At 28.8% G+C, this 26,835-nt stretch overlaps 1 protein-coding gene across 3 annotated transcripts; it reads left to right on the top strand.

The window, feature by feature from the left end:
- The first annotated feature begins 887 nt into the window (after positions 1-887).
- Positions 888-26,793, top strand: LOC107454019 (uncharacterized). 3 transcript variants are annotated; one of them, XM_087167892.1, is made up of 8 exons: positions 6,436-6,662; positions 8,662-8,776; positions 17,605-17,781; positions 19,502-19,693; positions 20,503-20,580; positions 20,868-20,993; positions 23,928-24,092; positions 26,671-26,793. In XM_087167892.1, exons 2-8 carry the CDS (start codon positions 8,662-8,664, stop codon positions 26,724-26,726), a joined length of 909 nt encoding a protein of 302 aa, XP_087024018.1. In that variant the 5' UTR covers positions 6,436-6,662; the 3' UTR covers positions 26,727-26,793. The 3 variants fall into 3 exon arrangements, with proteins under 3 accessions (XP_087024025.1, XP_015926553.2, XP_087024018.1); XM_087167899.1 differs by lacking the exons at positions 6,436-6,662; positions 8,662-8,776 and adding an exon at positions 888-959; XM_016071067.4 differs by lacking the exon at positions 8,662-8,776 and having other exon boundaries at positions 6,417-6,662.
- The last annotated feature ends 42 nt before the right edge of the window (positions 26,794-26,835 follow it).

Raw genomic sequence — 26,835 nt, 5'->3', positions numbered from 1 at the left:
ATTCTTTTTTAGCATAGCAGAACTTAGAAGTTTCTATTTATCTTTCTTTACCTATGTTTCTTAATGCGCAGTTTTCAATAATTTTTTGTAATTATACTTTGTATCATTACTTATTCTGAAAGCAGGACGTAAACAACCATTTTAAAGATAGACCGAAAAGAAAATAATTATCTTAAAAAATTTAAATGCTTAACGATTCAAATAATTTTCATTAAAAATTTCAATTGTTCAAACGACTACTATTACATATTCAGATATGTTTTTACCAAAGTAAGCACTAATCTGTAGCTACCATTTTACATCTTAGAATTATAATATAAAGCACTCTATTAAATATTAACACAAATAGAAAATATTTATCGTAAGAAATGCAAACCTTTGCGGTGCAATTGTTTTTAATACTTAAAAAAAATTTAAATGATATCATTTACATTTTATAAGTTTAAAATAATTATGCTTGAATACATTAAACTTAGGAGTACATATATCCAACTAACATTTTTCATGCATTTAACCAATTATACTTTAATAAGGAAATATTGTAATATTGTTTTTATTGTCGAGCGATTGTTGAAGAAATAGGTTCTGTACTCTCTTAAAATGAAAGAGTTATTCCCCTACTCAAAAAAGAGTTAAATTTTTTTAACTCTACTTGAGTGAAATACATTCTTGTTTGAGCGAAATTCCTGCTTTGCATTAACTCAAACTTGAGTGGTATTTATTAAGCAATATTTGAGTGATTTAGCCCAAACTATCGCTTTATTTTAAAAAGCAAACGATAATAAATCCAAATAAAATTGTTATGTTCTGTGATCTAAATAGATTATGTCTTCGTTTTTATTTTACGTTAAATTTTTTTTTTCTGGAGAATATGTCATTTAATATTTTGAATTAAGAAGAATTAAAACAACTTTTAGTTCACAGCGGTATTTCTGAAGAAGACTTTGTTTTACTTGTCAGTAAGTAGATATACTTTGCTGCTTTTATTTTGAAAATACTTTTATTTTGAATGTGTTATATACACATTCCATTTAAATTAGCTGTTTTTCAGCGTTTTTTAATAAAATATACTATTCTTTTAAATTAAATTATTTGTCAAAAAAATTTATTAAAATTGAAAGTGTTAAATGTGGATGATTATGAAATATTAAAAAAATTTGATTTCCTGCTAGAATCTTTGTCAAAGCATGTGGGAATATATCTGATAAGAGTTTAGAATTTTTTCAGATTTCATATTAAAGTTTTAACATTTTATTTTAATATAATAAATGTATATCCATGTTTTAGTTTTTTTGATATATAATTTTGGTACAAAACATTTCTGGATAATTAATTTCATATCATTCTATACTTCTCTTATAAAAGATATTTACGAAATTATTGTTCATACAGTTTATAATTGCTGTTATTTAAATTGCTTTCTATTAATAAAGTTGACTGTCTTTAATTTATGTTCACCTCTGCAACATCCATTCATTCAAATCAGAATCTTCAGATGTTCAACGTATTTTATTATAAATATATCATTCAAAGAAAAAGTGGAAAATATTATATTTAAAAAAATTAAGCAGCATTTTGAATTTTTCTGTTTCTATCCTGTTTTTAGCTTTTATTTAATTGGAATTCAGAATTAATACTATCTTCTTATTTCATAAAGTATTTATCACATTATACAAACTATTTTTACTTTGTTGCTAGCATAAAAGTTTTTATCACTTTTCTTCAAATTCAATTTTCGAGGCAAAATTGAAAATGCAGAATTAATATTTAATTAAAAGTACAATGCTAATTAAAGTATTTGAAAATGCAAATAAATTAGAATTTTACAATAGTTATAGATTAATAGTAAAAAAATAGGAGCAAAATTAAAAGTAATATTTATTATGAGATATAGTTCAATTCGAATTTATATACTTATATCCCAGCTGAAAATAAACTGTAGTTATTCTACAGAACTGAAGTAATTTCGTAGTTTTTCTAGAGTTAACTGCAAATTTTCTGTAGTGTACTGTAAAAACACTGCAGTTATTTTGCAGCTAATGCGAAGTAATTTCTCAGTAATTTATTTCCAAACATTTTAGCTATTGTCTACAAAATTACTGTAGTTTAAGTGAGGTCACTTTAAAATCATAAATTTAGAAAAAACTAAAATTTTAAATCCGTGGTAATTTTAAATCTGCAGTAAATTTGAAGTAATTATGCAGTCATTGTTTCAGAAGTATACTTTCTGATGAATCTGCAGAAAAACTGCAGTTACTTTGCATTGTTGTAAAATTGAAAGAGTTTGATGTCTTCAATCTTGCTTTCCTGGCTGGTATATTAAATTTTTATAATGCTTTTTCTTTTTGATTATATATTAATTTCTTACAATTAGGAAAATTCTAAACATATATATTGATAACGGAAATAACGTACACTATCTATATTCATAATAGTTAAAATTCATAAAATACATACTTGATTTAATTGCAATTATTTATAATTCAGAAGCGATACAATTTAATTAGTTTAAAATATGCCTAAAAGTAGGTATTTAAATATTTCTGTATTTTAGTAATTTTATTAAACATGTCGTTTTCATTAATTTTTATTATTTATTTATTTTTGACTTAAGAAAACTATGTTTGAGCAAAGTTTATGGTAAAAACAATATTAAAGTAAAGTCAAGTAGTTAATGTAAATTAGTTAATTTTTTTATTCGAATTTATACTAAGCTAGGATTATTGCAGAGCAAAAATTATACTTATTTTTTTCTAATCAAAACAAATATATAGTTTGGATTTTAAACAAATTTATATCAAAAGAGTTTGAAAAATTGAGCTTGAAAAAGGGTATTTAATCCAGATTTTTTAGCTTTTAACGTCTTCTTCAAAAATTTATTAATTTCACTTAGTTTCAGAAATTTGTCTTAAACAAATTTAGGCAATTTAAAACAATCTACCTTTTTTATTGTTTGAAAGTAAAGCTTTATAAATTAAACGAATAAATTTGTTCTAAAAAAAATGACTCATAGTATTTTCAATTGAACCTAAATGAGCATAATATTTATAAAACTGCTTACTTTAAATATTCATTTAGAGCTCCTTATTTTTAAAAATTAAACTTCAAAGAAAAATGACGTAACTTAGGGGAAAGAAAAAAAACTCAAATCTACAGTGGTTAGGAATTTTTCATAAAAAAAACCTCTTAAGTAATAATTCATTTAAATGTTGTTTTACCGTATGCAATCAAAATAATTGGATAACCACAAAATGCTGCCATTCAAACTGTTAACTCTGAAAATTTTTTTTAACTGTATTTTCACCTTATTTGATTTAACAAATAAAAACTTTATCCTCGCCAACAAGACCCAGCTCATGAAACTAATTAGTTCTTTGTAGCCGTCTTGACACAGGACTGTAGCCGAGATGGTTAATCGGTCAATCTCACTACAGACGGGAAGCCAGTTCGAATCCCAGCTAGTGTCGATATGCTCACAGCGAAAATTTTCACTAGTACTATATTATATAATTCGATATTTAAATTCAACAAACGTTAAGATAAAAAAAATTCCTATCTAAGGCTTTGTCTATCAAAAGGAATTTTTTTGAACTATAGTATTTTTTATCGCTTACGATAGATGGCACCACTAAATACAAAAATTTCGAATATTAACAGTCAAAATTTTGACTGCAATTTATAAACTGAAATACTGAAAATCGCTCAAACACGAGTTAAAATCGCTCAAGTTTGAGTGAAAACGATTCACTCAGGTAATACTGAAAATCACTCAAACTCGAGTGAAAATAACTCAAGTTTGAGTGAAATGTTTTTCACTCAAATTGAGCTATTTCCATATAACTCTTTCACTTGAGTGATTTTAACTCAAGATGAGAAGGCCGGTTTCTTCTAGATGAAAGAGTTAAATAGCACTCAAGTTGAGTTATTTTCACTCGTTCATTTTAAGAGAGTAGCTTTTAGCTTTGTTTAAACAATTTATAACATTCTTTGTTTAAACATTGTTACATTGTGTATTTAATTAAGATTTAAAAGCATTTTTAAAAAATATGTTTAAATACAGTTTTTTTGTAAATGTGAGTTACATGTTTTTATTTTATTTCATAACCGTCGTTGAACAGCCGACCCAATTTTTTGGGTTTACGACTACTAATATTCAACTCCGGAGCCTCCAAATTTTGAATCCAATCTAGAAGATAAGGAAACTCCTGGATCAAGTAGTGGAAGAAATTTGCCTTCGTGGAGGACTTTTTGATGTAACTAACCCGCATTTGCGAGGAAAGTCACGAAACCTTCCTACGGTTAGCTCGATGACAAGGGTACTCTAACTCATGATTCGTCTACCACTGAAGATGTTTTTTTCTGTGATCGGTGAGAGCCGGATGCAGAATTTGTATTGATTAACCATTGCTGGGATTTGAACCCGGTCCACCCCATTCATTGAAAGCGAATGCTTTATCCCCTGAGCCAGTGTTTCCCAAACTTACGACTTTTGTGTACCCTTTCTAAATTTTTCGTAGCGCTGTGCACCCCTAATAAAAAAAATTAATGTATTTTTTACTATAAAAAAACTGCACAAAAGTTAAAAATCACAACTGCCTGTTGACACCACTAATTATTAACTGTTAACTGCAAAAAAATAGCCAATAGAAAAATACGTAATAGTAAATTTTCATTGTTAGATTTGTTTTTAAATAAAATGTTTTGAAAATTTCCTTTGTTGCAAGATATTTCGCATAAGAACGCGTACCCCCGCTCAACTGTTCCCGTACCTTTGAGGGTACGCGTACCATACTTTGGGAAACACTGCCCTGAGCCATCACGACTCTGAGTTGCGTGCTTTACGAATTTACCCTTTAGAACTTAATTCTATTGGTCTCTTCGTCTATAAAGATCATTAAAACCAAGGCAATGTAAGAGTCTAGTTACGTCAATCTTTTGAATTTAAAAAAAGACAATTCGTTGTTGAACTTGTGAATTACTCATAGCTATTAATTTCCTGAAATATTGCATTTCTAATTTAACGACATTTCTAACAAAAACGTTGTTTTCAATTTTTTGTATCACTTCAGAGCACATTTTCCTGCAATTCAAAAGAATTGCTGCCACCTAAGTTCAATACTTTCCTTCCGTTTACTTGTAGTTAATCTCTGCATTGTAAGCATATCTTGAGTGTGCAATTAAGACGATTTTAGAAGAAAAAAAATATATTTAATGATTTACGTTCCAAATTTTGAAAACTACGATAAGTTACGTCACAAGATGTTCATCATTTTGATAATGATATATGAATGAAACAAATTTGCATATCTCTTCCTTACATAAATGCACTCGAACCTCTATTTAAAGAAGTCGCTAAATCCTGATAAAAAGTTCCTTATATGGAAATTCCGTTAAATAGAAAATTGCCATTTGAAATACTTAAACAACACAAAACAAATTTTAACTTCATAAACACTAGACATAATTAAAATAGCGATTCATACACCTTTATCTTGTAAATTATTTTCTACTATAGAATTGTTTCAAATGATTTTAACATTTCATTATATGAAGGTTTGGTGATTTCATCATTTCTGTCTTTATCCTCTTCGTCTTCCTCGTAATTTATTGCTGTACTGTTTTTATTTTTCACACTGTCCCAAATATCCGATTCTGTTAAGGTTTCTGTGGTTGCCAGTTTCAGAATCAATAAAATGAAAATCATTCATCAGTAAATCTCTCTTAACTGTACCCACATTTTTTTAAGTTCTTCTAAAGGAATATTCTCGTCCTCCGTACCTTCAAAATTCTCCGCGCTGACTAAGAATACAGCTTGAGCAAAATTGTTACGAATAGTATGGTCCGTGACATCATTGTTTCATGCTTTAGAAATTTCTTTTATGTTCTCCAGTAAATTGATTTTTGGCATGGATTCCTGTATGAAATGCAATCAAAAAGAGAAAGATTTTACAGCTTTCTCTAAAAGTTAAGTGGCTGCGAAAATCAATTCAAGGTCATTTCCCCCATAAAATGTGTTAACAAGTTTGAAATGTTCTGAAATATTTTGGGAATTAGGGAAAGTGGAAAAAAACATTCGTTAAATGGAAAATTCCCTTCACTGTTTGGAAGATTTCCAAAATGTTCTTGGTTCCTCGAAAAAAATCAGTTTGTTAAGTAGAAGTCTGACAGTAATATTCTATTAATCTCTCTGTATTTATTATGAAACAAACAAAACAAAAACTATTCTCACAATACACTTGTTTGGTTTTTTTTTAATTCAAAGATTAAAGGTTGAGATGTTCTGTCTTTGTAAAGTTGATTGTTTTACAATGTCGTTTTCTATTTCTACTAATTCTGTCGTGCGTAGGTATGTATTTCTGAGTAACTGAACAATATCTGTCGGAGAGGAAACCGGAAGATATGCTTCCTTACTCATCAGTATAAGATGGATGTAATGGAGCCTAAGTTTTTTTGGGGGGATGAGAACAATATTCGTAATTTAGGAAACTTAAGATGAAAATTTAAACTCGTTTCATGGTTTTTTAGGGTTAGTAGCCAGCTTGTTTTCTTCTACTTTTATAATGAAAACATTAGTTTAATAATGAAAATAAAAAGAGTGACGTATTTGCGTTTTACCTTGATTGTTTGTTTCGTTGGAATTGCTGCATGCGGGACAATAGAAGGTAAGGGCAGTTTTACAATTTATTTGTTATATGCTAAAAGTAATATTTCAACGTTCCACCATTTATTTAGTGACTAACCATGAGATAAGCATTTTTATTTTAGATACTAATTGCATAAAATTAAAAGCGCTTTCACTCTTTAATACATTTAAATTATTTATTACATCCAAAATTTATACTTTAATGTTTCATTGTTAGTTGCGTTTTTTATCATGAAAAAAGTATGTTTATCTTAGAAATTTAGTATCTTAGAAAATTAGTAATCCTAGAAAATTAGTAACACTGTTCTATTTTGTTTCGATTACCTCTGACCTCGGTGTAAGACCAGGTAACCCCTTGAAGTTTGTTTATGCTTGGCTAACGCAAGCTGCAGAGCAGCGGAGGAGGAAGGCAACTATATACATCTATAACTATACATATTATATAACTATATATATATTATATAACTATATATACTATATAACTTTACGCATCTAAGGCAGAACAAAGGTTTTCTGAACCCGGAATAAGTTTATTATGGGCCCCTCTTCTTCAAAGCACAAAAACCTTATTTTCATACTATTTCCATATTTTAAGACCCTTTATACAATAAAGTTGTTTTAATATAGATATAAGGAAATTCTATACAGTTTTCCTTAAAAAATAATTTATAAGCACTATATTTTTGTAAGGAAATATAGTCGATACTTCATCCCTGATAAAAATTAGAACTGTTCTTGCTTTAAAACTATTCACTTCGTTTCCTCTTTTTTCCCCATGGAATGCCTGAATATTTTAGTATCACATAATGGAAGAATAAAGTAAAAATCTGTTTGCCTACGAATAAATAAATAAACAACTTAAAAAGTAGAAGCTAAGTTTAAAAGGTGACCAAAGAAGTTTTGCTTTGAAAATAATTTCAGAAGAGGGGAGTGTCTTAAACAAACGGTTTATTCGTACGAAAAATAAGGCATATATTTGCATTGAAGCATTAAATAATAAAAAGTTAAATTATATTTCCTTTCAAACTTCGCAACTTTTAAAATTGATAGTTTTTTTAAGGAGAAAAAGCAAAAAGAACTTCAAAATTGTTATTTTTAAATCATTTTGATTTGTGAAATTTGAATGGTAATTCAACAAAACAAAAATGAATATCAATTAAAATTATGAAAAATCAAACGATTTTTAAATTTTTATTAAAAAACATATTTTATGAGGAATCAATGCATCTAACATTATCTATCTCGGAAGGCAAAACATTGTCTTTTAAATTCTTTTGAGGTGAGTTAATGAGAGATAACTGATAATTAAAATAGATATATAATGATTAAAAGAACAGGTACCAAATAGAATAAATTAAATTAGCTATTATTTGAGGTAAGGAATTATTATTGAATTGAATGTTCATAATTTCAAAAATATATTTTCATATATTATACAAAAAACTTTAAAATTTCGAAAAAGCAATGGAATAATCTTAGTTTCTTTATTTAAATATATGCGTGTAAATTAAGAAGTGAATGGAAAGTTTTAAAGAGCATCTTGGAAGAAAAAGTGAGTTCTTGTTTAAGGGAGTTACTTTTTTATTTTTTAATTATACATTAGCAAGTCTTATAATTTCGTTAGTAAAAAGCTTTAAGTACAATCTCCTACAATCAGTTAACAAAAAGCGTCTTTTAAGGCATCAAATTAAAACGCCAAGAATGCCAAAACTATGGCCGGAACAATGAAACTGTGTTAAGAAATTATAGTAAGATAAAGTAGAATTTTTATTTCTTGTTGTTGGGGTTCAAAATTTGAAGTTAATTTACTCGAAATCTCTAAAATATCACTTAAATATTTCATCCCCTAATCGAATCAATTCAATTAATGTATAAGGTACTGAATTGGAGATAGATTGTTCTCTGGTACAGGTCAAAATTACGATCTGTGTATGAATGAATTATTGAATGTATAAATGTGTTCGCCTTATTAACGGGATATCACGTGTGTTTGGCTGAATTCGAATTCTCTGCCATAGATGGCGCCACTGAAAAACAAGAAACGCACCCTCTGCCTTAAATTCACTTCATTCGACCAAGCAGGCTTGGTGGTTTGGATAGCGGCATTAGAAACAACAACATTAATAAATAAAGGTACTTAAACAACTCAATCACTCAATAAAAATTAGCAGTATATGGTGATAGTAGTAATCACAAACTTTATGTTATCTATCACCCACCTGTGTGTTTCCTTTTTTTTCCAGCTCTAAATATTTTTTCCTTGAGTTCTTAATACTTTTCTTTTGTTCTGAACACTTTTTTTCCAGATCTGAATACATTTTCCTAATCCTGAATATTTTAAGGAATTTTGAAGTCTTCCCTCCAGTTCTGAAGATATTACAGTGCTTGACAAACCTTTATTCCGTTATTGAAGAGCGAACAATCCAAACAATTTTTTACACTGAGGAATGGAAACAAAGACCCAAGCGGAAGCCAAGGAAAGCGAAAACGCCAGCTGGGAATATAAAACGCGCGTAAAACAATTAATATAATGTTTTTCGGATGCCTAAAGTTCAGAAAAATTTATTAGATTTACATGTTTAGATAAAAACATTTAAAATTTTAATATATGCACATAAAAAAATGAAATAAATTCTATTTCCTTAGTATTTTTTCACAAAATGGATTTTAGTTGTAAATGAATTTATTACTTTATTTATCTCATAATTTGTGTATGAATTTTTTTCTTCAAATAATACTTGTTGATTGCTATTTGAAATTTTCATTTAAACATCAATTTTCTTCCTTTCATTGTTCAATACTTAGCTCAATACCACAGAAACGAGCTTTTGTTGGATAAATTTTATCTACTGAGTACACCGAGAGAAATTGCCTAAAATGCTTTTGTCTAGACCACATTTTGTTTATTTCTTTACACTATAAAACTAAGGCGCGGAGGCGCCGTGATGGGAGGTAGCTGACGGAAAGTAGCTGGAATTTTCATATATATATATATATATATATATGTACATATAAAGATGTGCAAAATTTTAGGAAGTGATAGTACACACCCAAACAAACAATTTTTATCAAAGACTGCATGGTCGAAAACAGAACGCAAAGATGCTGGCGCATTTGGAAAGTTGTTCGATGCAAACGTGAAAGCTCCATTCCTGTTGCGAGTTACTGCGCTGCGTTACTTGTCGCCAAGCTTTCAGCCGCTGCAGGGAAAGTTCGTGTTTTGCCTGGTGTGTTCCAGAATGTTCGCCTATCTTTTCTTCGCCATTGTACTGCGTGCATAGCCGCTATTTTGAACACTTAATGTAATCACATGCCATTAAATTTGCTTTTATAACTTAACTTCATCGTTCTTTGTGTGTTTTTGCCTCATATAAGAACATGAACTCTGACGCGTTCTAGCGGTTTTGCGTTTTGTTTTCGACCATGCATTCTTTGAAAAATTGTTTGCTTGGGTGTGTACTATCACTTCCTAAAATTTTGCCCATCTTTTTAGAATCACCCTGTGTTATATATATATATATATATATATATATATATATATATATATATATATATATATATATATATATATATATATATATATATATATATATATATATATATATATATATATATATATATATATATATATCACAGAGAAGAAGGCAATACAGAAATCTTAAAAAAAGAAATAATAAATTGAAATCTTAACTACTCGTACTTAAGTACTGTTTTTTCCGGATCTACAAAAGAGTTTAGATTTAACAACTTATTTATCGTTTACCTCTTGTTTCCTTTTTATCGTTGTTTCCGAATTCTTGTATATTGTCTCATTAATTTCATTTTGTTTAACTAATTATACTTTCTTTTCGATTCTCTTTGCCCTCCCACGCTAATACTATTCTGTGGTAAATATCAAGGATTGTAAGACGAGACCGAAATCTATCAGAAGATGTTAAATGTTTACTGAGAAAAATTGTTTTAAAAGAATGCGTGAATTAGCTTCAAAAAGCCATTTAATATAAAAAGGAATGTTAGAGAAAGAGATTTGAAAAGAGAAATTCTTTTATTTCATTTTTCGGGTTCTTATATGTAAATTTAAATAAATTTGAAAGTCAACATCTAATTTTTAGCAGTAATAGATTAAGTAATATATAATTTTCAAACAAAAATTACAATGTAACTGCCTTTTGAGAATTTATAAATGCTCTTTCAAATGAGATGGCATTGTTGTTAAAAGATTAAAAAAGCTTTCAATAATGCGAAATTAAAAAAGCTGAAGATTAGGAATAAAGCTTATTGAACTTATATAGAAATATCCGATAAAATATAAAAGCAATGCATATAAAAAATTTCAAAATAATTCTTTTAAGACGAAATTTCTTTTCTTTCTTTCTTAGAAACGATTACTCAATAAATATATGTAAACCTTTCAAATAGAGTGATACAAATTAGCTTATAATAATGGCTTTTTGTATCATCCATTAAGGAAATTTGCGAACACTTTATTCTTCAAACAGTGAACAATTTATAAACGAATAGTTGAAACAGTTTTTAGTTTATTTCTATTGCGAGAGGAAAATTCCAAAGCAGAAAATATTTAATTCCATACTGTATTAAGATGAACTGCTATTCAATTCCTGTTATTGAATTTTTTTTTACTTTCTCTCTTATGCAAGTGTGGTCCTCGTGATTTCTTGAATTATTTTGTAGCCCTCGGATCGCAAGACATTGAAGACCCTTAAATTAAACTTAAAAAAATCTCCTATTTGTTGTTTTTATACTGCACAAATCATACTTAATTTCCTAACTGCCATCATAAATTTCCTTAGCACCACAAATCTTCCGGGTAAAATGGGGAAAGTGGCCAACTGAGTAATTTTTTAGGGCATATCTTGATAATTTAAGTATAAAGATAAATATCGTCTTCCTTTAATACATTAATGTAATTTTAATTTATATTTTATATCTGGCGTTGAATAGCCGACCCAATTTTTAGTTTACAGCCACCAATGTTCAACTCCGTAGTCTTGTAATTTTGACCCAATCCAGAAGACAAAGAAACTCCTGGATCAGTACCCCCAGAGGTAAGATTTGTTTTATGACCCGACAAATTTAACGTGTACCAGTCACCATTTACTAGACGGATAGTCTTCGGCCGTCGGGGATCGAACCCATGACCGGAGGGGGTCGAAACCATGAGATCGAACCCATGACCCATGACCTCTGGTCCCAGTGCCCTTCCAACCTGGCTATCCCGGCCTTGCTTTAATATATTAAATGAAACTCTTCGGTAAAATTGTAAGAAATAATGATTTACTTTTGTGCTGGCAATAAGTGAAAAAAATAAATTATAATTTTTTTTCTCAAAGCAATTGCTGCTTTACATTGTAAACATTGTTTTCCTCCTTAAAAATGGACGGTAAAAAGGGAGCAGACGAATATTTTCTTTGTATGTTATTTCGAGTATCACACTAATTGGGCACCTGATTGCGGTGGGTGCCTGATCTCACGTAGATGTCGAATCTGATTGTTTGCTGAATCATAGTATTTGCTTATCTCACGATTAAACAGCCAACTAGGTTCCCTATCCACGTATAATGTCACGTTCGAGTACCCAATTAATTCTGATCCAAAAATGGATTCAATGTAATTACAAATCAAAACTAATAGCTGTAACGTTAACACGCCATCTTATTTATACATAACCAACTGATTTCTGCGGTCTTCTTCTCTAGAATTGCAAGTACCTAATTCTTATTAGGACCACAAAAAAATTGCAGTAGATCAGAAAAGTTTTTTCATTAATGCGAAAGTTTATTGCTTGTAAACTATAAAATGTCAAACATTTACTTCTTTTTTTTGATGAAACTTCTCTCTCATTTTTGACGAAATTTCTTTACTTTTCTTTTGAACGAAACGATTTTATTTTTCATTCTTATAACTTTCTATTTCGTATCAAAAGCTACTTAATGTTGTTGTTAATTTACGTCGCACTAGAGCTGCACAATGGGCTATTGGCGACGGTCTGGGAAACATCCCGGAGGATGATCTGAAGACATGCAATCACAATTTTGATACTCTGCGGAGGGGATGGCACCCCCGCTTCGGTAGCCCAACGACCTACGCGTGAAGTCGAGCACTTTACGGTAGCACAGTTTAACGAGGACCAATACCGCACACCCTAGGTCCCTACGCAGACTGATCCAAGTGGTCACCCCCCCGCACACTGACCGTAGCCAGTGATGCTTGACTTCGGTGATCTGCTGGGAACCGTGTCTTAACGATCAGTCCACTGCGGGACTAAAAAAAAAAGCTACTTAATAAACAAATCATTTTATTCATTCAATAGGCCGCTCCATACTCCATCGGCCGCATAGAGGTGAGACGTACGCTAGAGTCCGGGATTCGAACCCAGAACCTTTCTGATGCAAGACCAGTTTCCTGACCCCTACACAGTCCGGTCGGCATTGTGTTTACTTTTATTATTATGTTTTTCCGATATGCTTAATTTTATTAGCGTTTATTAAGCGTTTATTAATTTTATTAGCGTTAGGTGCAAAGTATAAGTCGATCAGCGTTGGTTAAATGAACGGCTGACGTATCCGTTAATTCAATGAACTCAATAATGTGCAGAATTTTGTTTGGCAATATAAATAAAGTAAGTTTTAAAAAAGCATTTTCTCAAAACAAATTTTTACACCGAAGATAATTTTTGAATAAAAACAAAAATTACTAAGTTAATTTTTGTTACTTTCCAATAATTAATTAATCGGTTTTAAATAGGTATGAAGTACGTTTTAGTAGAAATACCTGTTATAAAACATTCTCTAGTGGAATTCGTATAATACAAAGAGCAATAAGGCCCGCATCCTTTACAATAACGAACTTTGTCTTAGATGGCAAGCAATTCTTCGTTGATTAAATAAAACAAATTACTTTCAAGGGAAATTCAGGCCATCTTTTACTTTATCTAAACATCCGTTTCGGAGTACGTTTACTCAGCATTTTTTAAGTTAATAGAAAATAGACTTCTCAGTAAAAATTATCTAAAAGACAATTACGACACGAACATATATTTTGTTTCCTAATTAAATGGAGTTTTTCTTCAAATTTTGAACTGAAAAAACAAGACGTTAGCTTATTAATTGTTTTTTTTATGACATAGATGTATAGCACTCGAAAAATATTGAAACTAGTTCAAAAATAATTTGAGATGAAATAAAATTATGATATTGAATGTAAGGAAAATATTAGCTGTATTTTTCTCCCTACCTGTTTCACAAATAAAGTGACTGCAACTTATTTTAACTTATTAAACTTATTTATCCGTTTAGGCACTAGGATGTGGTATGCCTTGTAATTTTGTCTATGTGTTCAGTTTTACGTATATTCTTTGTGCGAATTTAATATTAATAAATATTATAGTTACCATTATAGACCATGTGGTTCCAGGTAACCAAAATATTTCTTGTCTGTTTGTGGTAAATAATAATAATTAAATGTTATTAAATTGAATACAATGCAACTAATTTTTTAAAATTCAAAGAAAGTAAATACGAAAAAAAATATCAATGCAGTTTTTAGGAAAGGAGAATAAAATATTTTATAACTAAATTATAGTTTGAGTAACAGATAAAATTTTTTTGCTAAATCGAAATGATCTAACTAGTAAAAGTTTTTGTATTTCCATAATCTTTTTAAAACAATATAAATTTAAAATATTTATAATTTTAATCTTACATATTTAGCAATCGAGGTTACACTGTAAAAAATTACAAATCAAACTATGGTAAAAAGTACTGTCACTCAGGGTGGTGGTACTTTTTACCGTGAAATTCATCTTTACCGGAACATGTTACGATACGAAAAATCTGATATACCGTAAGTTTTACAGTAATAAATAACAGTAAAATCACTGAATCCTTACTGTAAAAATTAGGGTATAGTATTTCACATTAAAAATGGATTTTACGGATGATGCACCCTAAGTGCCAGTACTTAATATCGCAATTAGATCAAGAATTTTTAATATTGTACTGGTTCTAAAATACCTTGCATAAAGGTGTTTATCTCAAGGAAATCCGACGGTATATTAAATTGGAAATTCATAAACAAAATAAATCACTGCACCATCCCGGAAACTGTTTTATTTCTAAGAGTAAATTTAAAAGTGTTGAGATTTCTCATTGCAAAACACGGATGGAATAAATGAAACTTTTTTTAACCCTTACTTTTTAACTCCTTTCAATTTTTTTCTTTGCTGCGCAAAATCTGTTACAATATAAAAACAAAATTTTAATAAAAACAATAAAAAAACGCACTACCAGAATATTTACAAGTGACGTAGTGAGGTTATCTCGATCCGAATTGGTTGTTGAAACGTGACATTTGTTTACATTAGCAGCAGTTCTTTCCATTTAATTTCGAGTAAGCCAAGCCCGTCAAGAATCAATTTTATTAAGTGACACATTCTATATTCTTTGAGAAAGATTTTTTCACAAAGATTTGAATTCCTTTACTATTTCACTTTAACACAAAAGCAGCCACTAACCCATGTAGAGCATAAACACACTAATTATGCATCGATGTTCAGGTACAAAAATCAAAAGTGTATCATGGTTACAATAAAATGAATAAATCTAAGTTAATTAAGAATGATAAGTTAATTAGGAATTAAGATGAAATAATAAATCTAAGTTAATTAAGAGATGACGACGAGAAAGAATTATATTTTAACAAATTCGTTGTGTGCGATACAGCACTGTATTTAGTTAACATCACGTTAATTAACATTCTAACTTATGTGAAGTAACTTAGCTCAACTTTAACACGCTATTTTGCTTACAAACGATCAGCTATTGCTGACGTCATCGGTCACATGTGCGGGTGATCTTCGTGATCTTCTTCTTCTTGAAGTGCAAGTACCGAATTAAGTAGATAACATAATTGGTTCATGCGTAATATTCGGCTGTTAAATTCAATATCTATGTTTTTCAGCTTTTTGTGCTTTTAACAATATTCTTTTTTAAGGAAACTGTTTAAGGAGTCTTGATTGTTGGAAGTAAAACTTTCTAAAACTAAAAAATACAAGTTAAAATATATTTAAAAATATTTGTTTAAAAATATCAGAAAAAGTAAAAAATTAAATGCACAGCTAATTTTATATGTGATTTGTTAAATATATTAATAAAATACTTAAAGATTTAATTTTTGCTATCACCCATAAATTTTTCCCTTTCTTGGAGAATATTTATAAAATAATCATTGTTTTTGTGAATTCTTCTGAGGTACAATAGTAATCCTTTTCTTTGTGTGAATTTGTGAAACATTGATAATAATACTGTATGTTTTTATGGCTTCAATATATTGCTATAGAACAAATCAGTCACGTAACCAAAAACTTCATTAATATTCCTCATTTCATTACAGAATCATACGAAGTATTTTATTCATGAAACTCACTACTCCATGAATGTTCAAAATTCGAATTTTTTTTCTCCAATTTTATACTTCAATGACCAAAGTTTTAAATTTCAAAATAGTCAAAATTCAATTTTTTTTCCTTATATTCGAAACTTTTGAATGGAATAAGACAAGTCAAAATACTTTTTGTGTAACAAGCTATTTGATTTTCGTTATAATTAAAATCGAATTTTTAAAGTTATAAGCAAACTAATAAAGCTTTAAAAAAGATATAGCTTCGAGATAGCTTCATGACATACGATTTAAAACCAGTAAAATATGAGCTTAGCAATTTTTTGTGGGAAAAAAAATCAACGATAAGCGTTTCTTTATAATGGTAAGAAGACAAGGAAAATGTGGCTTTTTATTTTGTTAACAATTAATTCATAATTAGTCATTAATTCTTTTTTTCACATATGGCAACACTCAATCATTCGATACTAAATATTTATAAAATATGTAATTCCATTCCTTATATTATTTGTAATATTTTAAAAATCATATCACTTATTAAGTTAAGAATTTATCATACTACTCTTCTTTTCCTTCCTTTTCAAAAAAAAAAAAAAAAAAAAAAAAAAACAATATCAATAAACAAACTAACATCGATATGTGCATAAAACAGTTTTATTTCATTAAACTACTTTTATTTTATTAAACTACTTCACAGCTTTTTTCATTTCTGAAACTGTTACAGATTTCATATACAGATTAGAATTCAAAAAACTATATTGATAAAAATGGTAGACTGTGTAACACACTTATCCAAGTGACTTTGGGTACTCAATATCAGTTTATAATAATGTGACACGCACTGTTAAAAACTCCAGATCAAATTCCGGCCATAAAGTACCTGCACTTTAGGTGCGTCATCCCTAAAATCCATTTTACCGTTAAATCCATTTTTACCGTAAAATATTATTCTGTAACTTTTACGGTAATATTAATTAGAGTGATTCAGTGAGTTGACGGTAATTATTGCTGTAAAAAGTACAGCTGATCAAATTTTTGTTTCCGTAACATGTACCTGTAAAAAGTACCGGCACCATGATTACCGGCTTTTTCACCGTAATTTGATCAGGAATTTTTTACAGTGCAACCTGTGTAATGACCTGTTAATGGTACTTTACTGGGTACCAAACAGAATTTAAATTTTCCTATCACAATAATATATTATGATTGATCAATTAGCTAATTGGTTTTGTAAACCTAACTACTAATATTAAGGGGACCGGAAAGTAATGTCGTTTCGGAGCACTTGATATTTGTTATCAAGATTTTATTTTTAATCAGTAATTTTTTCACCCCCGCTGGACACAACCTTTCAATGCTGGATCGAAAATGAATCGAAAAAAATGAACTGGTTTTTTAAGACCAACGAATATATAATGCTCCGAAACGACATCACTTTCCCGTCCCCATAACAGATGTAAGTTTTTTGAATGAATTATACTTAAAATAATATAAGAATCTGAATAACTACGAAATAGAAATTTGTTTTTCTCGGTATTTTATAGTTCCAGAGTGCAATCCACCAGATTACCCGGCAGGTGGAGGCTATGGTCCCAGACAAGATTATTACATGACTGGGGATATCATCCATTACTACTGTGATAGTCACAGTCACATAGGGGGTAACTTCTATCGAAGATGCGAAGATAACGGAGACTGGATTGGAGACACTCCTGTGTGTGGTATGGAATGTTTTACGTGGAATTCACTTTGGCTATGATTATTCTAAAAGACAACTTAAGAATCTTTAAATAATTAAAAGACATAATTTATGTAAGTTTATTTGTTTTAATGCAGGCAAGTAAAGATATGGGGTGCGGTAAAAAAAATTGGAAAAATAATAGAGTAAAAGTTAACTAATTTCTTTTTATTTGTGTGTTCACTTTGTCTACCACTTTAGTTTAAAGATACTTTATAATATATCTTTCAGTTTACGTATTTTTTTGGAGGGGGGGGGAGCTTTTAACAATGTCAAGCAAAATATATGCTATTTTAGAGTTGTTTAAGCAAGGAAAACAACAGTGCGAAATCGCTTGCTTGCCTATACACAAAAGTTTGGAGAGTCCGAAGTAATTGCTTCGGCGGGAATGCGATAGATTAAAGGTTTAAAAGATAGATTAAAGGTTAAAAGTAGACTTACATTTATTATTGAAAATTTCAATTATAGTTTGCTGCTCTGCATAGCTGCAAAAGGCTGCCATTTTCAGCAAATTAAATATATTTCTTTGTGAAAATCTGCTCTTATTGTTATTTGTTATATTTGTTAATCTATTTATTTTTAATAAAGTTACATTAAAAATTGCTTGTCCGGTTTTTTTTGATTTTTGGCCGTACTCAGTTAGTAATTTCCTAAGTTTAATGTGATACAGAATATCTAATATAAATTGAAAAAAAAATGGAATCAAAATTTAGATGGGCTTCTTTTCAATTTTTTATCATAGATACTAACTCCCCCGACAACTCAGCATGACTTGCTTAGCATTAAAATTATAAATTTGCAGATAAATAGCAAAGAACTATTAAATTACATTTCATACTTCCTTTAACTCAGTATTTCTTTCTGCTTTTTTAATTTGTCACTGATTTGTAATGGTTTAAAAAAAACTATTGTTTAAACCTTAACTTACTGAATTTGAAAAGCAAGTACCTAAAAAATGCCTTTTTACTAACATATATTTGAACTCATTCATCATATTTTACATGTGGTAGAAACAAAAAAAACTACCATTGGTATTGTTTTTTTTATCTTTATAAATTCAGAAGTATTTTATTATTAAATACGAAATTACGTTTATTGATAAAAGTATACCATTTTATAGAGAAAAAAAAGCAGATTCTTAGTAACAAGTATCCGTTATATAATTCGATGTTGTTAATGCAAGTGATATTATTTTCCAGTCTACGTAATTTTTTTCATATCAATGAGCATTAAAATAATATATAATATAATATAATATAATATAATATAATATAATATAATATAATATAATATAATATAATATAATATAATATAATATAATATAATATAATATAATATAATATAATATAATATAATATAATATAATATAATATAATATAATATAATATAATATAATATAATATAATATAATATAATATAATATAATGTAATGTAATGTAATGTTTTATAATTTCACAATATCACAATTTTTAACATTTAATCTTCAATTGATTTCACAATAGTGGAATAATGTTTTTTGTGTGCAATGTTTTTGTAATGAGGTCAAAATACTTTTAATCTAAGTGAACTTAAATTATTATCCAAAAGCTTTACATGATAAAGTTTTCGTAAAGTTTTTGATTGATAAAGCTTTTGATCACGTTGAGCTCATTGAAAGCTTTGTGTGATATTTATGGTTAGAAATCATGATTTATCATCTTTAGATTTTCCAATGGACATGCCTTTGGTAAACCAAACGAGTACTGCAGAACCAAAAGAAGAAAATGATGCCCTCTTTGCAAGCGATGGCGATAGAGCTACGTGCTCATCTACAGCTGCTGGTCATGGCGAATATTGGATGGGGACTTTTAAGGAACCTGGAGAATTGATTCGAATCATGGCTTTCATCCCGAGAGGTGATACTTTGTTGACTTAAATAAATCTATAAAATCCATCTTATCTTTAATATCATTTATTTTATTGTATAACCTATGTTGAATATCCGATTCTGAGTTTACGACTATCAATGTTCAATTCCATAACCTTGTAACTTTGAACCCAAGCCAGAGGACAAGAGAACTCCTGAATCAAGCATTGGGACACACTAGCCTTCGTGAAGGACTTTTTGTTGGAACTAACCAGCATTTGAGTTGCAATGTGGAGAAACCACGAAAACCTCTCTCTGATAACTTGATGGGAATAAGGTTGGAACTAACCTATGATCCGTTTGCCACTGAAAATATTTTACGTCGTGGTCGACGTGAGCTGGGAGCAGAATTCGCATCAATCAGCAAGCGCTAGAATTCGAAGCCAGGTCACCTCATGGGAAGGCAAACGCTGTATCCCCTGATACATGACTTCGTGTTAATTTTTCATACAGCTGTTATAGGGCGCTTATTGGATATTATTATTACAGAGCACTATCGTGACTTTACTAAGCAAATAAGGGCTAATTTCATCAAAGTCTTCCGCGAAGGCAAATTCGCCCTACTGGTCGATCCTGGGTTTCTTTTGTCTTCCAAATTGGGTTCAAAATTTTAAGGCTATGAAGTTGAACCTTGATACAGCCATAATTCGTTTAACTATTGGCTGTTCGATGTCTGTGGTAAAATAAAAAACTTTTCTGACTATCAATAGTGTGATAATTTTTAAGGGGAGAAACTTGAAATCTTGATGGTAATTTTATCTGTAATTGGCTTGCAATTTGCTTTTGTTTTAATTTCAGGAGAAGTTGCCTATGATGTTATTCTTGTTAAGAGCGATGGACAAGAACTAAGTTGTGGGCAAAGAAGGGACAAAAATGGTAAATATTTTTTTATTGATTTATATGAATAAAAGAAAAAGTTTGAGAATCTGAGCCTGTCTCAGGCGTCTATTTTATAATGGCAGAACCATTGGTGAATTGAAATTCAGATAAGCGAATTCAAGGGTTAACTTTGGCGCTCGATTCTAAAAATCCTTCAAAGACATTTTTTAATTAGTTGGACGTATGAGAAACAAATTTTTCTGATAAACTTAGTTTTAAGCATTGTTACGCTCTAAAATGCTAAAGATTGTTTTTCTTAATTAAAATTTTTTTAAAAATTTCAGCTCGTTTAGAATGGTCTTATCATAATTGCCCAGGTCCAAATAACAGAGATGCTGTAGGCGTGAAAATAAAGTCTCTGTCTTCCAATCCTCTTAAAATATGTGAAATTACAGCTCACGTTCTTACATGTAAGTATGTATTAAACATTTTATTTAGTATATATCTTTCAAATGGTACTTCAGCAAAATATGAGGAAAATTAAAACAAAATTTTAAAAAAATCGACCCTTTGATTAAATACAGTTTTCTTAAATATTCGAAATTCGAAGTGAAATCTATATATATAATGGGTGTATTCCGCGTTTCAACAGACAGAGGGGGATAAACAGTATCAATTGGATGAAAATTTACAACAGTGGGTCCACAACTACAAAAGATACAGCAACCTTGCTATTTACAGTTTTTTTTTATTACAGTGGTTACCAATTGGTGGCCGCAAAGCCTTTTTTTGTGGCCCGCGAACTGAACTATATTAATTGTCATTTTTTTGCTAGCAATTTTCGTAAAAAATCTGTATGGGTTTAAAATACTTTTCCTTCGTTAAATAAAAAAAAACCTAATTTCTTTGTTTCTGTGAAATTTAACATACCAACGGTGCAAAAAAATTTATTTCTCAGGTTTTGCATCCTAGAAAATATTTATTCAAGAAAAAATTTATTATTATTTGTAATTAAATACTTTTGTTTTGAACAACTTGATAAAAATCTAACAGTAATACTTAATGTTCCTTCAAACATAAAAAAGTTCTACATAAAATTTTGACAAAGTTGCGGTCAGCCATTTGCCTGGTGTTTTTAATTGTAGGCCTCGGCCTCAAGTAAGTTGGAAACTCCTGGTCTACAACCACGTAAAAACGATCCTTGAGCAAGCGCGAAGACGCCAGGAGTGCTTTTGATGTCTACCAAAGTGACGACAATCTGCGCTATGTGATCCATACTTTTCGTCTCATCTCGAGTTAGAGTGTGCATGTGCTATTGCGATTTTTGTCCTTCTTACCGTGGTGTGAGCTTTTGATGCCTTTTATCAATCTGAATTTTTGGTTTAATTTTGGATCACTCTGTATGTAATGATTGATTTGCCGAAATTTTTTTTTCAGTATTAACCCTTCCTTCTCGTTCCCGTGAAAATGACAGGGTGAGGTTTCGCCCTCTATTTCTCGCTTCCGTGAAATTTCAGGGCTGGAGTGTTCAGTAGTAATGTGGCAATAAGAATAAAACTAATTCATTTCTTTTGCCCGGAAAACATTTTAATTCTCATTTTACACACCAGATGGCAGTACCAGGATATTTTTAAGGTAATCATAGACAGATGGTTTATTTTAAACTAGATGTCAGCACTAATTAAATACGTGTATTTGGCAAAATAGGCACTTTTATGACAATTTTATTGAAAATTAACAAACAGTTAAGGGGTTAAAAAGTATTTTATTCTCATTAGATTTTTTTTTTGTCAAATATGTAAGTTATAAGCCTACTTTTAAACGACGATCAATCCGAAAGTTTTTCACTTCTTCTGTGTTGCATATTTTTACGATGAGATTTAATATATCTAATTTGCTTATCTAATTCTAATTGATGGTATGATTTTCTAGAGTGACTTTCGTAAATGAAGTTCGCAATTCTTGCTCATAATTCCAAATCTTAGAAATAGTTTTAGAAAAAAAAATATTTTGTTTTGCATAAATGGTAAATTTTGTTGCGATTCACTTAGAGCTATTTTCAAGACTATGTTTATTGCTTTTCTTCTCTTCTTTTAAAACACATTTCGCCACCATTTGTTCTTGAATTTTTATTTTAACGTTATTTAAAAAAAAATTTATTCAATTTAACAAATTCAAAAGTTTAACATTAATTTTAAAAAAAATCAATTCAATTTAACAAATTCAAAAGTTTAACATTAATTTTAAAAAAATTAATTCAATTTATTTTATGAATTTAAATCTTTTGTTTTTTATATAAATATTGCAGAGTAATTTGAAATTTATATGATTTCGTTTTTGAATTGATTCATTGTTATTAAGAAAAACGAACTCAAAGTGGAATATTGAAAAAAAGGTCAGATAGAGACAGCAGATATGGTCGAAAAATTATAGTAAACTATAGTAAGTTATAAAAAAAATTATTAATTTTTTTTAATGCAAAATACATACTTGTTAGGCGATAAAGTAATTTTATACAATATATAAAAATGATTTAGTCAATTAAAAGGGATATTTTTTGTAGAGTGATATTGTGTTAATCTTTTCAAAAACAATAATAACTAACTTGGCTATTTTTATTTTAATATTTATTAATCGCTAATGTATTTTTGTATTTTGATGTATTTTTACTGTAGTGAAACGTAATACTAAAAGATAATAGCTTTAGCAGTTTTTTATAAATAACAATTAAAAAATATGCAATGAAAAACAACACTTAACTATGGAGATATTTTAATGACACATATTTTTCCTCGCCGCACCAACCTCTTTCGTTTACTCATAGACGTTCAAGCAATAAAAACTTATTATATTTTATTATTTTGGTACTTAATTATGCTAAAAAAACGTATTTAAAGGAAGGAAATCGAATAATTTCTTATAAATAACTTTTTAAAAATGTGTAATGGAGTACATTACATGACCTAACTATGACCAACCGCTTAGCCTGAATTTTAGGGATCTCTCTTTTCAATGGAATGCCTCGTAATTTTGATCCTGGTTAAATGACGTGTTTAGCACCTGCGTCGGTATCCCTCTTTCCAGACTTCCACACCACAACAACACACATTACACTTATAATTACTTCAGTAATCTATGTTGTCTCACGCTCAAACATAGACGTTTTAACAATAATAATTTATTATTTTTGCAGTTTTATTACTTATTAATTCTTAAAAATCGTATGAACTTTTTTATATCATACTAATCCTTTTTTTTTTTTGTTTAAGTGCTGTACAGTATCAATAAGAAATGAAGCAAAAAAAAAAAAAAATGCAATTTTTCATGAATAACAATCTTAAAATTTTCAGTGAGGAACAACTGTTTACGTGAAAAAGATGTTTAATGACTTTTCTTATTGACAGCACCAACCTGTGTTGATCCTCATTTACACATACTGGATGGTCGGATTGAGTTGACTCGCAAGAGAGCCGTATTAGTTTGCAACGCAGGCTTCACACGAAGTCGTGAAAATAAAGTGGAATGTGTGAGAGATGGTGTTTGGAAAAGGAAACGCCTCATCTGTTTAGGTAATATGAAACTAAAATGGTTTTTTTTGTTTGGTTGGTGAGGTAATTTTCATCTTGAAATCAATTTTTATGACCAACAGTATTGCGTTTCCACTGCTGCCAATAATAAAAATAATAATTGGAAAATTTAATCAAGAAAATCTATAATAGGAAAAGAAGTTAATTAAAACTATGAAAAACATATTTAAAATCGTTAATAAAACATTCAAATAGGAAACATTTGTAGAGCTTAACTTACGGACGTAACATAAGAAGGAATAAATCAGCTTGTTGGTTTTCCTTCTTTCATAGATTGTCTGTTTATAAGTCAGAGCCTACATACATGGATAGAAAGCCGTTTATAGATAGACTTTATCCTACATTATTTTGGGGGTTATTTTGGGGGTTATTCATCGGGGGTCATTAACCAGAGCTTATACCACACTTACCAAAAAAAGGTTTATTACACTGTACAATTGATATTAAAATACTAAAATTATTTAATAAAGGCCACAGTTTATTTAGAAGCATGCCAAAGAAATTAATTTTTCTATCCAGGCTATCCGGACTTAGACCAAACTACCCAGGCCTTAGGAATAGCTGATCATAAATAGTTCCTACCTTAAAAATAAAATCAGAGCTAATTCTAAAAACAGAAAAGAAATAAATAATAAAATTTGAAATGGTTTATTTTTTTTCTAAAAACTGAAATTGAAGGAATGAATAAAAAGAAATTTTTATTTATTAAACCTGCTCTAAATTTATCAATCTCCTAGAAACTCTTTATAAATGGAATTCCTAAATTGGATCCTACAAAACCTAAGAATCTGATTGGTAATAATATTGGAAGAAACTTTATTGGCTAAGTTTGAATTAAAATATACGCTCTATTTAATTGGAAAGTTAAAATCATGTCTTTCATCAGAAAGTTTTACGTGTAATTTTCCCATCTTCATTAATTTTAGGAGTTAAATCTGGAAAATTTTTTGAAAAATTTTAAATATTAGTTTCGTTAAGAATTAATTCACCTGAATAAATTTGCTTAGCTAAAATATAAAAATCATCAAAATTAATAACCAAAAGATCATCATTAAATTTGAGAAGGGATGAATTTGTAGGAAGTCTAACAAATGATTTTAACGAATCTCTACTCTTGAAGAAAAAGAAAAATATTGCAAACATTAGTAGTAAAATTAATTCTCATGGGGATAGCATTAATTTGTCGAAAAAGACAGTTATTAAATAGAATGCAATTGTTGCTTACGCTAATATGAACGAGAAATTTCCAGTCCTCTTCATCAATAATATCATTAGGATTAAGCAGGCTAAGAATTAAGGCCATCAAGAATTTTATTAGCTGGCAGGGAAGTATGTAAGATTTCGAAATTAAAACAGCTTAGAGAATCAATATTACTTAAAGATGTTTAGTGTTTTTAAATCCCGTATACTATTTTTGATATTGCAATCTAGGTGATAATTATTTTTAGTTTTCTTGCAAATTTTATTTTAAACTTATTCTAGAATAATTTCAAAGCAAATGCCGATTTTTTTTGTTACTATTTAAGCCACTAGCAATAAATATGAATTGAGTCTTAATTAAGTCGATAATTTTAAGTCTTTTTATCGATAGCATTAATTTTATTAATAATAATATCATTGCTGGTGATGAGTTATTTGTATGTGATACTGCTATTGAGTTCATGCGAAAGAAGTTGTCTGTAAAATAATTTTTAAATAATAGCAAAATTATTACTAGCTTTATCAACAGAAGTAACACAGAAATTATTTTGATTTTTTTTTTAATTTCTTGTTTTAGTTCAGAGTTAAAGTTTAAATTTTTATGAAACAATTAAAGTATTCATTTTCATATTAATCTTAAAATCTTTAATGATGCTTTCTCTCCATTCATAAAAAAACTTCAATTGGAAAATTATGTGTGTAAGACAATTTTAAAATACACTCATTAAGAATTTTAATAAGAACAGAAATAACCTTTTTTTTTCAAAATTGGAAAAGACGTTCTAAATTTAGAGCGTAAAGACGTAATTTTTTAAAATTTTATAATTTTTAATAATATCTAAAGAACTGGTAATATCATGATTATAGAAGGTATCAACAAAAGTAGTGGCTATATATATTCATCACATTCATTACACTTACATTATCTGCAGCTAAATATCTATAATTTCAAATAAATTTTTTATACATCTAAAAATGGGTTTTCAATTTACTTGAATAGGAAGATTTTTATTTTTAGTAACAATTGTGTTCAAATTAAGTTTATTCAAAAATTTTGTTTGTAAGGTCTAAAATTAAATAGTCTGGTTTAGGTAAATCCTTGCACCTATATATATATATATATATATATATATATATATATATATATATATATATATATATATATATATATATATATATATATATATATATATATATATATATATTCACCGAATAGCCATTACATTATGACCACCCTCCATATATATATATATATATATATATATATGAATACACTAAATTGCCTAAAAAATTAAAGAAACTAATATTTTGCAATCAAAATATTGCTTCCTTTTAATATAATTTTTAATTTATTTTTCAGAAGAAGGATGGGATGGTGGATTAAGACAGCAAAATACATTCGACAACGAAATATAATTGTAGGAGCTGCCATAAATATTTCAATATTGTCTAAATAATGATAATAAACAGATTTACAAGTGTATCTTCATTTATATTTTACTATACAAAATCTTCATTAAAATTA

The sequence above is a fragment of the Parasteatoda tepidariorum genome, chromosome 1 (assembly GCF_982258835.1).
Source record: "Parasteatoda tepidariorum strain Cologne lab strain chromosome 1, Ptep-v5.0, whole genome shotgun sequence".
In the NCBI taxonomy this organism is placed as follows: Eukaryota; Metazoa; Arthropoda; class Arachnida; order Araneae; family Theridiidae; genus Parasteatoda; species Parasteatoda tepidariorum.
The sequence above is the reverse complement of the archived record's forward strand: the minus strand, read 5'-3'. Positions and strand labels throughout refer to the sequence as shown.

Excerpts from the sequence above, each read along its gene's own strand:
- LOC107454019 (XM_087167892.1), top strand. The coding sequence starts at position 8,662 with ATGGCGCCACTGAAAAACAAGAAACGCACCCTCTGCCTTAAATTCACT. Across the intron at positions 8,777-17,604 it reads AACAACATTAATAAATAAAG|TTCCAGAGTGCAATCCACCA; the intron begins GTACTTAAACAA and ends GGTATTTTATAG. Across the intron at positions 20,994-23,927 it reads TACAGCTCACGTTCTTACAT|CACCAACCTGTGTTGATCCT; the intron begins GTAAGTATGTAT and ends TCTTATTGACAG.